Source organism: Podarcis erhardii (genome assembly GCF_964252035.2).
Source record: "Podarcis erhardii genome assembly, chromosome: 3".
NCBI classification, from domain to species: Eukaryota; Metazoa; Chordata; class Lepidosauria; order Squamata; family Lacertidae; genus Podarcis; species Podarcis erhardii.
In genome coordinates, this window is record NC_138507.1 from 121,647,950 (window position 1) to 121,665,101 (window position 17,152).

At 46.6% G+C, this 17,152-nt stretch overlaps 1 protein-coding gene across 1 annotated transcript in view; it reads right to left on the reverse strand.

Moving 5' to 3' along the window:
• Positions 1-215: 215 nt before the first annotated feature.
• The window catches only part of LOC309337888 (L-gulonolactone oxidase), a 46,468-nt gene continuing 29,531 nt past the window's right edge, over positions 216-17,152 (reverse strand). Inside the window, exons 7-12 of the mRNA XM_081854873.1 lie at positions 14,293-14,400; positions 10,352-10,428; positions 7,992-8,141; positions 6,204-6,368; positions 5,392-5,482; positions 216-2,016 (exon numbers count right to left, since the gene is read on the reverse strand). Coding sequence (XP_081710999.1) covers positions 1,888-2,016; positions 5,392-5,482; positions 6,204-6,368; positions 7,992-8,141; positions 10,352-10,428; positions 14,293-14,400 — 720 coding nt within the window. The 3' untranslated portion in view covers positions 216-1,887. The remainder of the gene's footprint in view (positions 2,017-5,391; positions 5,483-6,203; positions 6,369-7,991; positions 8,142-10,351; positions 10,429-14,292; positions 14,401-17,152) is intronic.

Here is a 17,152-nt window from a genome sequence, read left to right on the forward strand (position 1 = left end):
AAAAAGAAAATACTGTTCAGATAGGAACTTTGCACGTGGCCTTAGACAAGGCCCTATTTCTCAGCCTTAGTTTCCAAGCTGTAAAATGGGAATGGTGGTGGTCTACCTCATCGAGTTGTTGTTGAATTGATGGTCAGCAACAGTGCAGTGCTATGCATATCTACTCAGAAGTAAGTCCCACTGAATTCAAGGGGGACTTACTCCCTTGGTAAGCAGACTCGGTTTTCGTAATGGTTACTGGCAACTTTGAGTCATTACATAAAGAGGAAAAGAACTCAAAGGAAGGATTTCGTTCCAGTAGGTGGCTGCAACGTAATCAACGGTAAGAACATGATTAAACAAAATGGCCTATTCCAAAGTAGCAAATGTGATGGCTTGTCCCTCTCCCTCCTTTCCATAAACACCCTTTCTTATTTCCCCTATTATCAACATTGAGACTGTAAGCAGACTTTATAAACCCTGTACACTGTGATGATGTATGGATGGTCCCAGGCCTATCAGTTTGGCAGCAAACTGGGTCCACCTTAAAAGAAAAAGAAGGGTAGTAGTTTCTGTGTGCTTGGGGGAGTCTCCAAGCTTAACCACACATTTTAGGTGACCCCTCACCTTCACCCTTCAATGGAGCGTTTAGGGAAAGTTTGCAGGTAACTATGCTGGCGCATTGGGGGGGGGGAGGGAGTGGGGAGACAGAGAAATCCAAAATTAACAAATCCAATTAGCACTGTGAAGAAACTTTCACACATTTTACTTCCTTGGCTTTTATCTTTCTGGAGGGAAAAAGCAGCCCTGCTTCTTTGTCCTCTTGCCATTGGTGCAACCTGGGATCACGCAGCTTCAGCCTGTTTTCTGCTGCTGTGGGACCTGATCCTGAAGGATTCAAGTCACAAGAAAGAAGATTCCAACTAAATAGAAATACTGTTCTGAAAATAAGAGCAGACTCCCCAGAAGATGGTGGAGTCTCCTTCCTTGGAGGTTTTTAAGCAGAGGTTGAATGGCCATCAGCCAGGGATCCTTGAGCTGTGATTCCTGCATTGTAGGGGGTTAGAATAGATGACCTTTGGTGGTCCATTCCAGTTCTAAAATTCTATTATTCTGTATGCGCTCAGCAACATCTGTTTCTTTCCACCCCCTTTAATCTTACTGCATAGCCAGATGGTGAGGTCTCAAAGGCTTGCTCACTTCTTTGTAGCCTTTCAGTTGGTCCTAATAAATCAATTTCCCTGCTGTTACATTTGGATTTTATTTCCTCTCTTAGACTGCAGTCCTAACTCTACCTGGAAGTTGGCCCCATTGAATTCACCATGACTCAAAACTTCTGAGCAGGTGTGGGACTGTGCTGTGTAATTAAGCCTTCTAATCTGGGAAACAAAAAAAACATTTAAATGCTTTCGGCAGCCCTGAAAATAATTCGCCTTTTGGGTAGCTTCGTTTGGCTGCCAGAATCTCAGGGAAGGAGCGTCCCCCATCCATCATGACACCAACCGCTGGAGAATCCCCTGGTGCAGGGATTCCCAAACTTTTTGGGGCCACTGCCCCCTTGGTTCCATAGACCCTAGGGCCCCCTACCCTCTAGACAGCATTATTCAGTATAGTGGTTTGCATGACCTTCTAAGGAAGATGATAAGGCAATAAAATTCCAAACAGTAACAGCTGTGCATTTATTCAAAATCCAATTGAAAATAATGAATACAATGAAATGGATGGACTTGATCCAGCGATGCCAGCTTTCCAGATAGTCACCTCCAGTGCCCCTCTTCTGCCCCCTTATCTCTTAGTGCCCCCCAGATAATCCCACCACCCACAAGAGGGCTTTACTGCCACCCACTTTGGGAGCCACTGCCCACATGAGAGGTTCCTCCACTGCCACCAACTTCTCCACGTCGCCTCTCAGTAGAAGACCTTCTCCAGGTAGGCATTCAGGAACATTCCTCTGGGGTCCAGCTTCTCCCGAATGGAGCAGAACTCCTGGAAGCCAGGGTACATCTTCTCAAAGTCCTTCCGAGTGCATGTGTGAGCCTGCGGGCACAGAACCAGTTTTACAAAAGTGCCCTTCCTCCCTCTATGTGGGTCTGTATCGGGTGGGTGGAGACTTTTCAGCCTGAGAGGCATGTTCCCCGGTCGGAAACCTTGCAGGGCCATGCTGTTAGTGGTGGGCGGGGCCTGTGTTGAGAGTGGGCGGGGCCTATATCAGGAGTGGGTGGGGCAGAGCCACTTCACAGACACGCCAATTGAAATTGAAATACTGTATTTTTTGCTCTATGAGACGCACCAGACCACAAGACGCACCTAGTTTTTGGAGGAGGAAAACAAGAAAAAAAATATTCTGAATCTCAGAAGCCAGAACAGCAAGAGGGGTCGCTGCGCAGTGAAAGCAGCAATCCCTCTTGCTGTTCTGGCTTCTGGGATAGCTGCGCAGCCTGCATTCGCTCCATAAGACGCACACACATTTCCCCTTACTTTTTAGGAGGAAAAAGGGAGTCTTACAGAGCAAAAAATAGGGTATTTTATTGTCACTTGTACAACTTGTATGCAGTGAGATTACACAGCACCCCCCACTCAGCTCTCTTACTCTTAATTCCCCTCATTTATTGATGCACACCCACCAAACCTGAAAGTCAGTTGCTCTGTTGTTATCTTTTCATTCAGCAGCCTAACAGCTCACGGATAGAAGATGTTCTTTACCCTGTTGGTGCGACTAATCATGCTTCTATATCTTCTGCCTGAGGGCAGGAGATCAAGAAAGTGCCAGCCAGGGTGTGAATCATCCCTGAGACTTTTCCTCACTCTCCTGAGGCTACGTTCTTCCGCTACAGCAGTACCTCGGGTTACAGACGCTTCAGGTTACAGACTCTGCTAACCCAGAAATAGTACCTTGGGTTAAGAACTTTTGCTTCAGGATGAGAACAGAAATCGTGCTCCGGCGGCAGCAGGAGGCCGCATTAGCTAAAGTGGTGCTTCAGGTTAAGTACAGTTTCAGGTTGAGAACGGGCCTCCGGAACGAATTAAGTACTTAACCCGAGGTACCACTGTATTTCATCCAGTGGATTCACGGGACAGCCCATAATATCTTGTGCTGTATTCACCACCTTCTGTAGGCACTTCCTATCAGTTGAGGTCAAACCATCGTACCACACCATGATGCAGTTATGAAAGGACACTTTCTATTGTGGACCGGTGGAAGGAGATCATCAAATGTTGATTGACATCATTCTTTTGCAATATTCTGAGGAGAGGGAGTCTCTGTTGGGCTTTCTTAACCACCTGGGTTGTATTTATTCCATGCTCTCAACTCCCTCCTCTGCCCATCTGCCTCCCCTCTTTTGTCCTGCCCCCCCATACACCACTGGAGAGTAAAAAAGAATCCCATTGCCATCCACAAAGGTTTATTACAAAGCCTAGTTCCTGTGGGATTTTTATAATTTTTTTTAATAATAATCTTTATTCAGGATTTGAGAATTACAAAAAGAAAAAAGAAAAGTACAAAAAACAAAAAAATACAAAGAAAAATACAATCATTGAAAAAGAACAGATTAAACCTTTACTTAACTTTCTTCCTTTACTTATTTCCTTGACCTCCTCACACCTCCTATTTTTGTATTCTAGTTCAAATTGTTATTTCAGCAAATCCTTCCAACCTTGTTTTTTAACTTAATAATTTGTCTTAATATATTGTTATTTTACGTTCTCTCTTTCATCAATTTCATCAATTCATTTTTACTTAATCCTTTATATCATTTCTACCAAAACCACCTAATTTTCTTTTTCCAGCATCTTTCTAACAATCCTTAATTTTACAATATTTTTGAAGATATACTTTAAATTTTTTCCAATCTTCTGATTTTTTAAAATTTTTGGTCTGTGTATGTGGCCACAGCGGACAAGGGGCTTTTACTATTCCTTCCCTAGCTGCAATCTCCTCTAGGGAGTCTTGAATTTTGCAACTTTCAACTTCCTGAAATGAGGGGTGCTTAAAAGTTGTAACATGGCTTGGGAATAAAAAGGATATTTCGGTTAAATTAATATAATTAAGTATTGCTCGGTAAGTAAAATGTGTGTGAAATTGCATAGAAATCATTAAAAACGGTGGCCAAGTACTTGCAGTTGTAGTGTTTATTAATATTGTTATTTTTTAGCATCACCTGAAAGGTTTAGGACTTCTGAAAGCAGTTTATGTGCTTCTTCATCAAACGTAAATGTACCAAACTAAATGTTGCCCAAGCACAAAAATAGCTGATTTGAATTCCTCACATTCCAAAATTAAGACACCTCACTGAAGAAATTTGCAAAAATAAAAAGGCACACAATCTTCCCCTGCCCCCATCCTTATATATAATAATAGTAATTATTATTATCATTATATCCCTCATTTCCCCCAGATCAGGACTAGTGGGGCAGGTCCAAGTGGTTCCCCCGTCCCTCCAGAGCAGATTTGGAGAGGGTGTAGGATGTGCTCAGGGTGAGGGGAAGAAACCCCCTTTGCAGGTGGAAATCCTTGCACCGACGGGACTTATTCTTAATGTTTAGTCAGAACCTCCTTTCTTGCAACAGATTCAAAATACAAGAAAGCAGATTTCTGACTAAACATTAGGAAGAACTTTCTGATGGGAACTTCTGTTCAATGGTGGAACAGACTCCCTCAGAAGGTGCTGGACCCTCCTTCACCTCTTGGACTACTGCAATGCGCTCTACGTGGGGCTACCTTTGAAGGTGACCTGGAAACTACAACTAATCCAGAATGAGGCAGCTAGACTGGTGACTGGGAGCGGCCGCCAAGACCATATAACACCGGTCTTGAAAGACCTTCATTGGCTCCCAGTACGTTTCCCAGCACAATTTAAAGTGTTGGTGCTGACCTTTAAAGCCCTAAACAGCCTTGACCCAGTATATCTGAAGGAGCGTCTCCACCCCCCATCGTTCTGCCCGGACACTGAGGTCCACCTTAAAGGGCCTTCTGGCGGTTCCCTCCCTGTGAGAAGCGAGGTTACAGGGAACCAGGCAGAGGGCCTTCTCGGTGGTGGCACCTGCCCTGTGGAACGCCCTCCCATCAGAGGTCAAGGAAATAAACAACTATCTGACTTTTAGAAGACATCTCAAGGCAGCCCTGTTTAGGAAAGTTTTTAATGTTTGATGTTTTATTCTGTTTTTAAAGTTCTGTTGAAAGCCGCCTAGAGTGGCTGGGGAAACCCAGCCTGATGGGCAGGGTAGAAATATATATATATTTTTTTAAATTATTATTATTAAATTACTGGGAGCTTTCTAAACAGAAATCGGGTGGCCATCTGCCAGGGATTCTTTAGCTGTGATTCCTGCACTGCAGCGGGTTGGACTGAATGACCTTTGGGTATCCCTTCCAACTCTACAGTTCTATGAACACTGCCCCCACCTTCGTACCTTTGCCCAGTGAGGTCTCCCTCCAACCTTCTTCATGATGCTCTCGTAGGCGAGCCAGTAGTCAAGGCGTGGGACGTCTTTCCCATAGGGCCTGAACGGGATAAAAAAATAAGCTGAACTTTACTCTCCATTGTGGAACAACATAGAATCATAGAGTTGGAAGAGACCACAAGGGCCATCGAGTCCAACCCCCTGCCAAGCAGGAAACACCATCAGAGCACTCCTGACATATGGTTGTCAAGCCTCTGCTTAAAGACCTCCAAAGAAGGAGACTCCACCACACTCCTTCGCAGCAAATTCCAGTCAAACAGCTCTTACTGTCAGGAAGTTCTTCCTAATGTTTAGGTGGAATCTTTTTTCTTGTAGTTTGGATCCATAGCTGAGCTTCAGTTCTGATGGGCGCTGAATGGGAGTTCCATAGTTTGTCTCCAAGCGCTTCCATTCTAGCTGGCCATTACAGGAATGGCAACCAAAGAACAGTGCCTGAACAGTTTTTCCTCCTCCTTGCTAAGCCCTTTTCCTTGTGGGATTGTGTCTTTTAGATGTTAAGCCTGAGGACGCCGGCTGCCCCATCACTAATATTTAGCTTCTGTTTCATTGATCCACTGTTAGGCTCCAGCAGCTGGTCCTCACAGCCACCAATCAGATCCCCACAATGGGATGCCCACAAGCAGAAACCGGGCACAACAGACCTCTCTCCTCTTGCTGCTGGTATTCAGAACCGCTATTGCCTCTGACTGTGAAGGCTAGACTTATCCTCCAATACCCATCAGGCAACCCAAATGGACCTGCCTGGACCCGACTCGTCTTACCTGTACATGATGATGTTCATGTAGCAACTGTCCCTTCGGAAGCAGGGGCTCAGCAAGATGTCGTCTCCCCGGGTGAAGCGCACTTCCACTGGGTAGTGGGCCACCACTTTGGGGTTGCTTTCCAGAACCCCCTTCAGCTCCAGGAGAGCCTCCTTCGTTTTCTCACTGTGAGGAGATTGTACAAAAAGACCCAACGCCGTGGTGATCTTGTCCAAGGGGATTACACCCAAATAGCTGTAACGGTCAATCCCTCCCTCCCTTTCACAAGGAACTGCGGTAAACTGCCGGCCTGGAGATTTGTGGCGCCCAGGACTTAACTTAAGACACTCAAATGAGCTTTGATCGTTTTTTTGGAACATCAGTTTGTTCCCTGGGAACTCTCCAAGGTCCTGAAGGACCCAGGCCCTGGTCTTTCCATCAGAACCAGAGGTGAGCCCCTTTCCTCGCTCCAGATCAGCCCCCTTCCTTCTCGGTCTTCTTGGTGGTGGCACCCGCCCTGTGGAACGCCCTCCCACCAGATGTCAAAGAGAAAAATAACTACCAAACTTTTAGAAGACATCTGAAGGCAGCCCTGTTTAGGGAAGCTTTTAATGTTTAATAGGTTATTGTATTTTAGTGTTTTGTTGGAAGCCGCCCAGAGTGACCGCGGAAACCCAGCCAGATGGGCGGCGTATAAATAATAAATTATTATTATAATATTATTATTCCAGCATTGCTCACTGTCTTGCCTGCTGTATATTAAGAGCAAGACCCTGACTACCGAGTTAGTTAAATATATTGTTGCACGCCAACCCCAAACTCCAAATGGTGAGAGACTCCAGGGGTTCCTGGCGCTTACCCAGATTCTGTTTCCCTGGTCAGCACAGACTGTGGTGTCTTTAGGATATTTGGTTTTATCTACCCATACATTGGGATGCGGGTGGCGCTGTGGGTTAAACCACAGAGCCTAGGACATGCTGATCAGAAGGTTGGCGGTTCGAATCCCCGCGACGGGGTGAGCTCCCGTTGCTTGGTCCCTGTTCCTGCCCACCTAGCAGTTTGAAAGCATGTCAAAGTGCAAGTAGATAAATAGGTACCGCTCAGGCGGGAAGGTAAACGGCCTTTTCCGTGCGCTGTTCTGGTTTGCCAGAAGCGGCTTAGTCCTGCTGGCCACATGACCCGGAAGCTGTACGCCGGCTCCCTTGGCCAATAAAGCGAGATGAGCGCCGCAACCCCAGAGTCGGTTACAACTGGACCTAACGGTCGGGGTCCCTTTATCTTTACCTTTACCCACCTGAGCCAAAGATGGAGGGGCTCACAGCATTGACACCCCAACAGATCTTACTTCTCCATTGTACAGAGCTATGACTCCAACCCTAAGCAAGCAAGTCTCTGTGTTTCCAACTTCCAGTTCATTTCACACCCCAAATCTCATGTTCTCCTACCTAGCAGCTAAGTGAGGGGGTGGAGAGAAGCTGCCACCCCATTGTCCAAAAGGGCCCCATCACTTAGTTATAGCAACCTGACTCATCCTTTTGGGATGCTGATGAGGACATTTGAGTGGCCAGCTAAGGTCATTGCCTAACAAAGAAACTTGTCCAGCAACCTCATTTCTAAAACTCCCTGGGTACAGGACCCCAAGGATTTGAAGTCACTCAGGGCATCATCCAGACTGGCACCCCAAACCCACAACATCATTCAAATTGGAGAGGCGACTACAACCTGAATTTCAAACCCACCCCACCCCCGATCATTCTGGAATCAGCGCTAGTCTTCCAACCCTCTGTACACGAGGTCAAATCAGCTTACATGGGGATGGCCCAATCCTGCACGTGCTGCTTGAAGCGGCACTCGTAGTTGAATATCTTGTAGCTCAAGTTGACGTTCTCCACTTTGCCGGTGAAGAGGAGCCAGAAGAAGAAGCGGTTGATCCAGGGAACCAGGCAGGGCAGGAATGTGCTGATTGAGGAGGAAGAGGAGGAGAGGACAAAGTGGAAGTCAGATGGGCAGAAATCCGAGGTGGGTGGGAATTCGGATACAGGGAACATGGGCTGACCCTTCCTTCTCTCCCTTTGAGAGTAGCTGGGATGGTAGGCTATGGATTGTGCCTGAATATAAGAAACTAAGACAAGCTTCCTGGATCAGGCCGTTGGTCAGCCAGATGCTCGCGGGAAACCCACAAGCAGGTGTGATAGGAATTTTGAGGTCTTAGATATATGTTCAATGTTCATAAGTGTACCAACCAAGCACATACATAGATCAGCACAGGAAGACCGACCTGGAACCATTTTTGATTCCCAAACTGAGCAAATGTTTTCTCTGCAAGGTCAAAGGAAAATGGAAAATCCTCGCCATTGTCTTTTCCTTCACAAATCCTGTCTTAAGGGTATGTCTGTCTGTGTATGAATAGGGTGAGCCTGCGACCTGGCTCAGGAACTAAGTATTTATCATTACAAAAGACTGGCCAGGCTCCCCAGGGTATCCAATCAAGTAAGCATTAACAGGTAACCTGCCATACAGGAGGTAAACAACGCACTCAGATTTCTGCTGTAGACCGCCCTTTCTGTGATGTAGGTATGATGTGTCTAGGGGTTGATCTTGAGCTACACCCCTTTCTGTGATGTATGTATGATGTATGGAGGGGTGGTCTTCAGCTCCAGGGCAGGGAATTTAAAATGTCTATATAAGGGCAGGCACACCTTTGTTCTGGGTTCCTCCTCCCTCCTGCGTGTGGGGAGTGAGGACCCTGTTGCAACAGATGAATAAAGATCAGGCTTACTAGCTGCTTTGCTTCTCAATATTGTGTGGCTGGCCTCTGTTATTTTCTCCTACCGATAGGAAACCTACGTAAGGACTCTATATGGGCTCTTGGATACCCCACAAGGGAAAAAAGGGCAGATTTTTGTTTACAACACAGGATTCATGCACAAGAACCCTCTCCCCTCCTGTAGTTTTCCGCAACTGGTATTCAAAAGCATTTCTGTCTCTGACCGTGGAGGCAGAGCATAGCCAGAATGGCTAGTGGCCACCGATAGCCCTCTCCTCCTCCATGAATTTGCCCTATTCTCTTTTAAAGCCATCAAAGTTGGTGACCATCACTGACTCCTGTGGCAGGGAGTTCCATAGTTTAACTATGTGCTTTGATGGAAGCAGTGCCCCCTAGGATGAGGAGGGGCCTCAAGTGCATCCCACCTCCTCTTGAAGAAGGCCACTGGCAAGGACGAGACCAAAGGCAGCTTTTCCCTCAGCAACTAGGGAGGTGAGTCAGCTACAAGCAGCAGCCTCTTTGCATGGATACAGATGGCGCAGCTAAGACGCTGTTGATACCAAAGCAAGGCCTTTGCTCGCACACAGCTTCTCCAGCAGAATGAATTCTATGCTGCTGCTGCAGCTCAGAGACGGATGCTTTTAATTGCTTATCTATTAGATTTTGCGCACACTGTACTGCAATAATCTTGGACCATCTGGCATAGTTAACCTATGGAACTCCCTCCCACAGGAGGTAACAATGCTTCTGAATCCAAGTTGCTGGAAACCACAGGAGGGGAGAGTTGCTCTAGTGCTCGGATCCTGTTTGCTGGTGAGAACAGGATGGTGGATTAGATGGGCCATTGGCCTGATGCAGCTGGCTCTTATATTATTATCAAAGACCCCCGACAGAGTAATGCATAAAAATCAATGTTTTCAAAACAATGACACTTCTCCTTCTTGCTCCTTCCTTGCCTCAGTACAATGCTTGAAGCACCCGTCTTTAAACAGCCCACATTTATTGCATAAAATAAAATGCCACAGGAGTTGCTGGTTCCTGGTGCCCCTTCCTATTAAGCCAATCTGTGGGTGCATCTTGCAGAAACCACCACCAGCCAACAGTTATAAGGCCACTGGGGTCAATGGCTTCTGGATTTGTGGCTTTCTCTGCCAAACCAACGCCAGAGAGTGTGTCCTTTCAGCTGCTGCCCACAAGATGGCAGAACAACTGCACACATTGCCCCACTAACTTGCTCTGGAATGATGGAAGGACCAGACAGAGTTTCAGACCAAGGGTGAGATTCTGAACGTAGGGTGTGCTTGTAAGTCAGCAAGCTTCACTGGCCAGCCTTTGACCTTCAACCTCCCACCAAGCAGCTTCTTCCCACACGAATGCCTTGCCAAGGCACGCTGAATCTCACCTGACCCAAAGGAGGAACTCTAGCAGGTAGTATCCGACCACGTAGTCCCAAAACCAGCTGGCAGAGGAAGTGGGAGGCTGCAAACACATGCAAGACGGGAGAGAGACGGGCTACAGACATTGCCCAGCAGGGAAGATGTGGCCTTCAAAACCTTGGCCTAGATCAGCCCCCAGCCATGTAATTTACATCACCCCCTGCCCTGAGACTCCACTGATTTGGGTGGTGACGGTGAAACACACACACAAAACACAGACCTAGCAATGGGGAGGGTGTGGGATGTGATCCATGAGAGGCAGTCAACTACAACATTCCTTGTTTTCCTAGAGTGGACATGCGAGGGAATGTTTGGTCCAGCCAGTTGAAACTTCCTGTTTCTCCTGGGCTGGAGCATCCTTCCTTTTGCATGTGATAGAAGGTGGCCGTGACCTAACCTGTCCAGGTAACAAAAGGATGAGTCACACAGCACACCTCTCTCTCTTTTTGACTTCCTTCTTCGTTCGACCAACTCTCAGCTAGCAGAATCACTGGGATTATCCCTCCATATGGGGTAGATCCACATGTACATATCTGTAACTAAGTCTGCCTTCAGGAATCCAGCTGTGAACTGATGTGAGTAAACTCCTTTTATTGACTTTGAATAAGATTGTGACATTTTTATTTTTTAAGAGGGATTCAAGGGAACTCACCAGGAACATACAATTCAATCTGAGTACAGATAGGTAGCCGTGTTGGTCTGCCATAGTCAAAACAAAACAAATTCCTTCCAGTAGCACCTTAAAGACCAACTAAGTTGACTTACTTAGTTGGTCTTTAAGGTGCTACTGGAAGGAATTTGTTTTGTTTTAATTCAATCTGAGACAGACTGAATTGTGTAATAGTGAGAGGCTCACACGAGCCTGCAACCAGCTATCTGCTATGCATATAAAAAGGGGGGAATGTAACTCTGCTAAGTAATAATAATAATAATAATAATAATAATAATAATAATAATAATAAATTTTATTTATATCCCGCCCTCCCCAGCCAAGACCGGGCTCAGGGCAGCTAACAACCAATAATAAAAACAAGTTGATTAAAATACAACTTAAAAAACAAGATTAAAATACAACATTAAAACATTAAGATGCAGCTAGCACAAGTTAGGAAGTATATTAATAAACAATATATCCTCTCCTGCCACCCTGAACATTCCCATAGAGGGCAAGGCGGTGAGCTTAAAACTGCTCTCTGGTCAGCCCTGGGTCCTGATGAGGAACCAGATCTTCCCCTCTCTGGTCAGCAGATTGATCCTTTGATGAGCAGGGATGATCTGCACGGATCAGTTGTGTCGGATGCTGTGCTTGTGTGTGTTCATGTGGGGGTGATCACACCCACCACTGTTAGGCAGCTCCAAGAAGACCCCCCTATGCCAGGAGTAGGGATCCTTCTTAAGCCCTGGGAGTTGGGGGGGGGGGCAGATATTTACTTCCCTCCATCCCTTGGACCAACGACCTGTCTGTCATCTGGCATCACTATGACATCAGCTGATTGACAGGTGGGTGGTCCTATCCACCTGTTGATCCCCTGAGACCATCCCATCCATCTGTTAAAGCTGCGTCTCAGGTTTGGCAGGAAGACTCTCACTGAGCAGGGTTCAACTCCTACATGTCGCCTGATGGACAGATGTGCATGTTTCTTTTTTCTTTTTAAAATAATTTTTATTGAAATTTAAACAAAACATATTATCCAAAAACATATCATCCTTAACCCCCCCCCCCATTTTTCCTCCCTCCCTCCCCCCACCCTCCCACACACAATCCCGACTTCCCTCAGTTCCAGTTTTTGGTTTCTCTGTGAATGCTGTTTTCTGCATGTTGCAAAGTTGTATAGATCCTTAAATTGTTTAACTGATTATTGTCAATAAAAAGTTTGTGAATGTTTATTCAAAACCTGCCAAGGAGTCCAATTCACTTTGTTGCGTCTTCAAATACTTTGTAAAGGGTTCCCATTCATCTTTAATGTCACAGTTATCCTTGTCCTGTAGCTTATGTGTCAGTTTTGCCAGTTCTGCATAGTCCATCAGTTTTTCTTGCCATGATTCTTTAGTTGGAATTTCTTCAGTCTTCCATCCTTGTGCTATTAGGACTCTCGCGGCCATTGTCGCATACATGAAGATGTTTTTCAGCTTTTTTGGCAGGTCTTTTCCTACAATCCCTAACAAAAATGCTTCAGGTTTTTTAACAAATGTTAGACGGCTGTGCATGTTTCAACCCTGATTTCTGCAGAGAAAGCAGCCACCTCTCTGCCCACCAAACACCTGGCAGAGAAATATAATGTAAGGTGCAGGGCAGGTGGGCATAGTCTGGGCAAAACAGCCTTGCAAGCCAAATGGAGAGGCCTGGAAGAAGGCGAAATTCTATCACATGTGGTGGACTTGCAGTAAAGTAAAAGCTTACTGGGAAAAGATATATAATGAGTTGAAGAAAATGTACAATAGGTTCAAAAAACCAGAAGCATTTTTATTGGGTATAGTAGGTGAAGAAATTTTTAAAAAAAGATCAAAAATTGTTTATGTATGCAACAACGGCAGCAAGGATTCTTTTAGCCCCCAAATGGAAGCAGCAGGAATTCCAAACATTAAGAAGAGTGGCAGACGAAAATGATGGAATATGCAGAACTGCCGAACTGACCAGGAAAATCCGAAACCAGCATAATCAAGCTTTCCAAAAAGATTGGAGTAAATTTGTATAATATTTGAAGGAAAACTGAAAACAACAACACTAACAGGATTGATTTAATCAGACTTGCAATGTCAACGATCAATACCTTTTAAAATTTATTTTAAAATTTATGAAAATGGGAATGAATTAATTGTAAATTGGAAGAGGTACAAATGCTATGATATGGAATTGAATTGAATTGCGGAAACCATGAGGCAGGAGGGAGGGAAACCGATCAGCTCATTTGAGCAAAAATAAATGTGAATAACAAGGATGTATTTAAATGCTATGAAATGGAAAATTAATAAAAATATTATTTTAAATAGTGGAGAGGCCTGGTGAGGCAATTTTTGCCTGTGGGCTGGAGGTTGCCCACCCCCTGCACAGAGGCTCAGTTTATGCCTATTATTATTATTATTATTATTATTATTATTATTATTATTATTATTATACCCCAGCCGCCCTGGGCAGCTTCCAGCAGAAAATAATGCATAATAAAATGTCAAACATTAAAAAACAACACCTTTCCTATACAGATGTCTTCTAAAAGTTGTGTAGTCCTTTATCTCCTTGACATCTGATAGAGCATAGCGACCGGTGGAGTCACAATCCCTTCTTCCGATTCATTCCACCCTCCCAAAAAACTTTATGCCTTTTCCACTGGCCACCCGCAGTGGCGTAGTGTGGGGGGTGCAGGGGGGGCCGGCCGCACCAGGCGCAACATCTGGGGGGGGGCGCTGGCCGCCTCCGGAGTCGCCGAAGAGCCTCGGGCGCAGGCTGTAGCAGAGCCCCATGTCTTGCGGAACCGACGAGCTGTGCGTGCGTCTGGGCTGAAGGCGTCCGGCAGGCAGCGGCTCTCAGCGCTGGCCGTGGAGGGCGCGCCAGGCAGCCCCTCCTCACAGCCCTGCCGCTGCCGCTGCTGCTGCAGCTGCTGGGCCATGTTGCATTTTCCTCGCCTCTCTGCCCTCCTCCTTCTCCGGGCAAGCGGTGTCGTTTGGGCGGCAGCGCCAGCGGCAACTCGCCTCAGATCACCTGACACGGACCCACCGCCGCCGCCGTGGCCACCTTACCGTAAATACCCCAGCCCAGGCAGCAGCAAGAAGAAGCTGGCAGCGGTGGCAGGTTAGGGGTTAGGGGCGCAAATTACTTGCCTTGCCCCGGGTTAGGGGGCGCAAATTACTTGCCTTGCCCCGGGTGCTGACAACCCACCCTACGCCGCTGGCCACCCGAGCATCAACTTACCTTGTTTGTGTGGTCTTGGTAGATGACGCTCACATTCTCAGTGTGAGGGAACCAAAGGAAACGGAAATACTCAGATTTCTTCAGGTGGCTGTCTAGGTTGTCCAGGACCTAGCAGAGGGAAAAGAAGACAAGAGTGGATGTGCTGGAAGCTGAATGGAGGAAAACACTGCTCAGGTTTCCTCTCCAGGCATGTTGGTCAACAGAACAGCATCTGCTTCCCTCCAGATGTTTTGGGACTACAATTCCCATCATCCCTGACCGCTGGTCCTGTTAGCTAGGGATGATGGGAGTTGTAGTCCCAAAACATTTGGAGGGCCGAGTTTGGCCATGCCTGACCTAGATGAACCAAAGATCTGACTCAGCATAAGGGAGCATCCCTAGGGAAAGTCAGGTGTGTTGAAAAACTCAGTCCCGGGTGAAAAACTTGCAGCACCTCGGGAGAAAATGATTCCCAGTGTAATGGCCACATCGGGGGCTTTCAGTCTGTCTGACCCCGTTCTGCAGAACAGCATCCATGCCAAAATACGAGAGGTGCCCCGCTTGGTGCAGTTTTGGAAAACTGAAATATATTTGGAGTCCTGTAGTGATTTCATGCTCTTTATTGCCGCTTGTTGAAGAACCTTTTAATGAGGGTGAAAGAGGAGAGCGCAAAATATGGTCTAAAGCTCAACATCAAAAAAATTAAGATCATGGCCACTGGGCCCATCACCTGCTGGCAAATAGAAGGGGAAGAAATGGAGGCAGTGAGAGATTTTACTTTCTTGGGCTCCATGATCACTGCAGATGGTGACAGCAGTCATGAAATTAAAAGACGCCTACTTCTTGGGAGAAAAGCAATGACAAACCTAGACAGCATCTTAAAAAGCAGAGACATCACCTTGCCAACAAAAGTCCGTATAGTTAAAACTATGGTTTTCCCAGTAGTGATGTATGAAAGTGAGAGCTGGACCATAAAGAAGGCTGATCGCTGAAGAATGGATACTTTTGAATTCTGGTGCTGGAGGAGACTCTTGAGAGTCCCATGGACTGCAAGAAGATCAAACCTCTCCATTCTGAAGGAAATCAGCCCGGAGTGCTCACTGGAAGGACAGATCCTGAAGCTGAGGCTCCAATCCTTTGGCCACCTCATGAGAAGAGAAGACTCCCTGGAAAAGACCCTGATGTTGGGAAAGATGGAGGGCACAAGGAGAAGGGGACGACAGAGGACGAGATGGTGGGACAGTGTTCTTGAAGCGACCAGCATGAGTTTGACCAAACTGCGGGAGGCAGTGGAAGACAGGAGTGCCTGGCGTGCTCTGGTCCAGGGGGTCACGAAGAGTCGGACACGACCAAATGACTAAACAACAACAACATTGCAGCTTGTAAAACAGTGATTGAATTGCCCCCCCAACCCTCAAGTTTTCATATACAGTCATACCTTATGTTACGTTCGCTTCATGTTACGTTCTTTCAGGTTACATCCCGTGGCGACCCGGAAGTACCGGAAAGGGTTACTTCCGGGTTTCGCCACTCGCACATGCGCAAAGTGCAAAATGACGTCACACGCATGCGCAGAAACGGTGAATCGCAACCCACGCATGTGCAGACGTGCCACCAGTGGCGTAGCATGGGGGGTGCAGGGGGGCCGGCCGCACCGGGCGCAACATCTGGGGGTTAGGGTTAGGGTGCGCAAATCCACGGGTTAGGGGGCGCAAATCCATGGGTTAGGGGGTGCAAATTACTTGCCTTGCCCCGGGTGCTGACAACCCACGCTACGCCACTGCGTGCCGCTGCGGGTTGCGCTCTTTTCATGTTGTGAAGGGGCCTCCGGAACGGATCCTGTTCGCAACCAGAGGTACCACTGTACATTATTTACACAACGAGTCCCGTCTGATTGGCTGATTCTGCTTCCCTCCTGGAGCCTGATTGGTCTTTTCCTTCAGGCGAATCTGTTGTTGCATTCTACGATCCTACCAGCCTAATAGGCTGATCAACTTCCTCCTGGAGCCTGAGTGGTCTTTTCCTGCAGGCCAATCAGTTGTTGCATTCTAGGATCCTACTTGCCTATTGTTCTAGGATCCAAGCTTAGTAACATAACAGAAACAATGGAAGACGCCTTTGTTTGGCAAGCTTTTCCAGCAGGATGAAAAGAGAAAGTTAGATCTCTGAGGCTTTGGGCCCTTTTATTTGTATTGTTTTTAAACCAGAGGTGGATTTAGGGCAGCACAACTGGTTCCCCCGCCCTGGGCAATGATGACATAGTAAATTGAGCAGAACAGAAGGCGAGAAGTAGAGAGCAGCTAAATTTTCACCTTGCAAGGAGCGCCGCTTAAATTTGAAAGGACAAAGTCTGCCCCTGTTAAAATCTATCTTCAGGTTTTTTTTTGGGGGGGGGGGAATTCTGGTTATACCTATTTTTAGTTGTTTTTAGGGTATGACCTTGAAATTTATGTGAAAGGTGGTAACATAACAAGGAGAAGGAAGATGAAGGAGGGGGGAAGTTTGAAGAAGAAGCCTGATGCAGCGAAAACACCTTTCTGATTTATCATCGCGCAGACCTTTGCAAACTAACATCCATTTCAACAGATGCATGACGCATTATACTCAGCTGACAGGCATGGCAACGGCAGACAATGGGGCCAAACGGTCACAAAATGCAAAATCTTCAGTCTGTGGCAATTCTGCGCAAAGCTCAAATGTATTTGAAGACACACCGATTCAGAATTCAGAGTAGCAGTGATTGGAGGTACAACACAACCCTCCTAGCTTTTCATAGGTTACAGGTGGGGACCCAAATTCGGCGACATGACGGCATCTTATTATGGAACGTTTCCTTCCAGGTTCTCGCCTTGCAGAGTCCCAAAGTCCAGTGTCAGTAGCT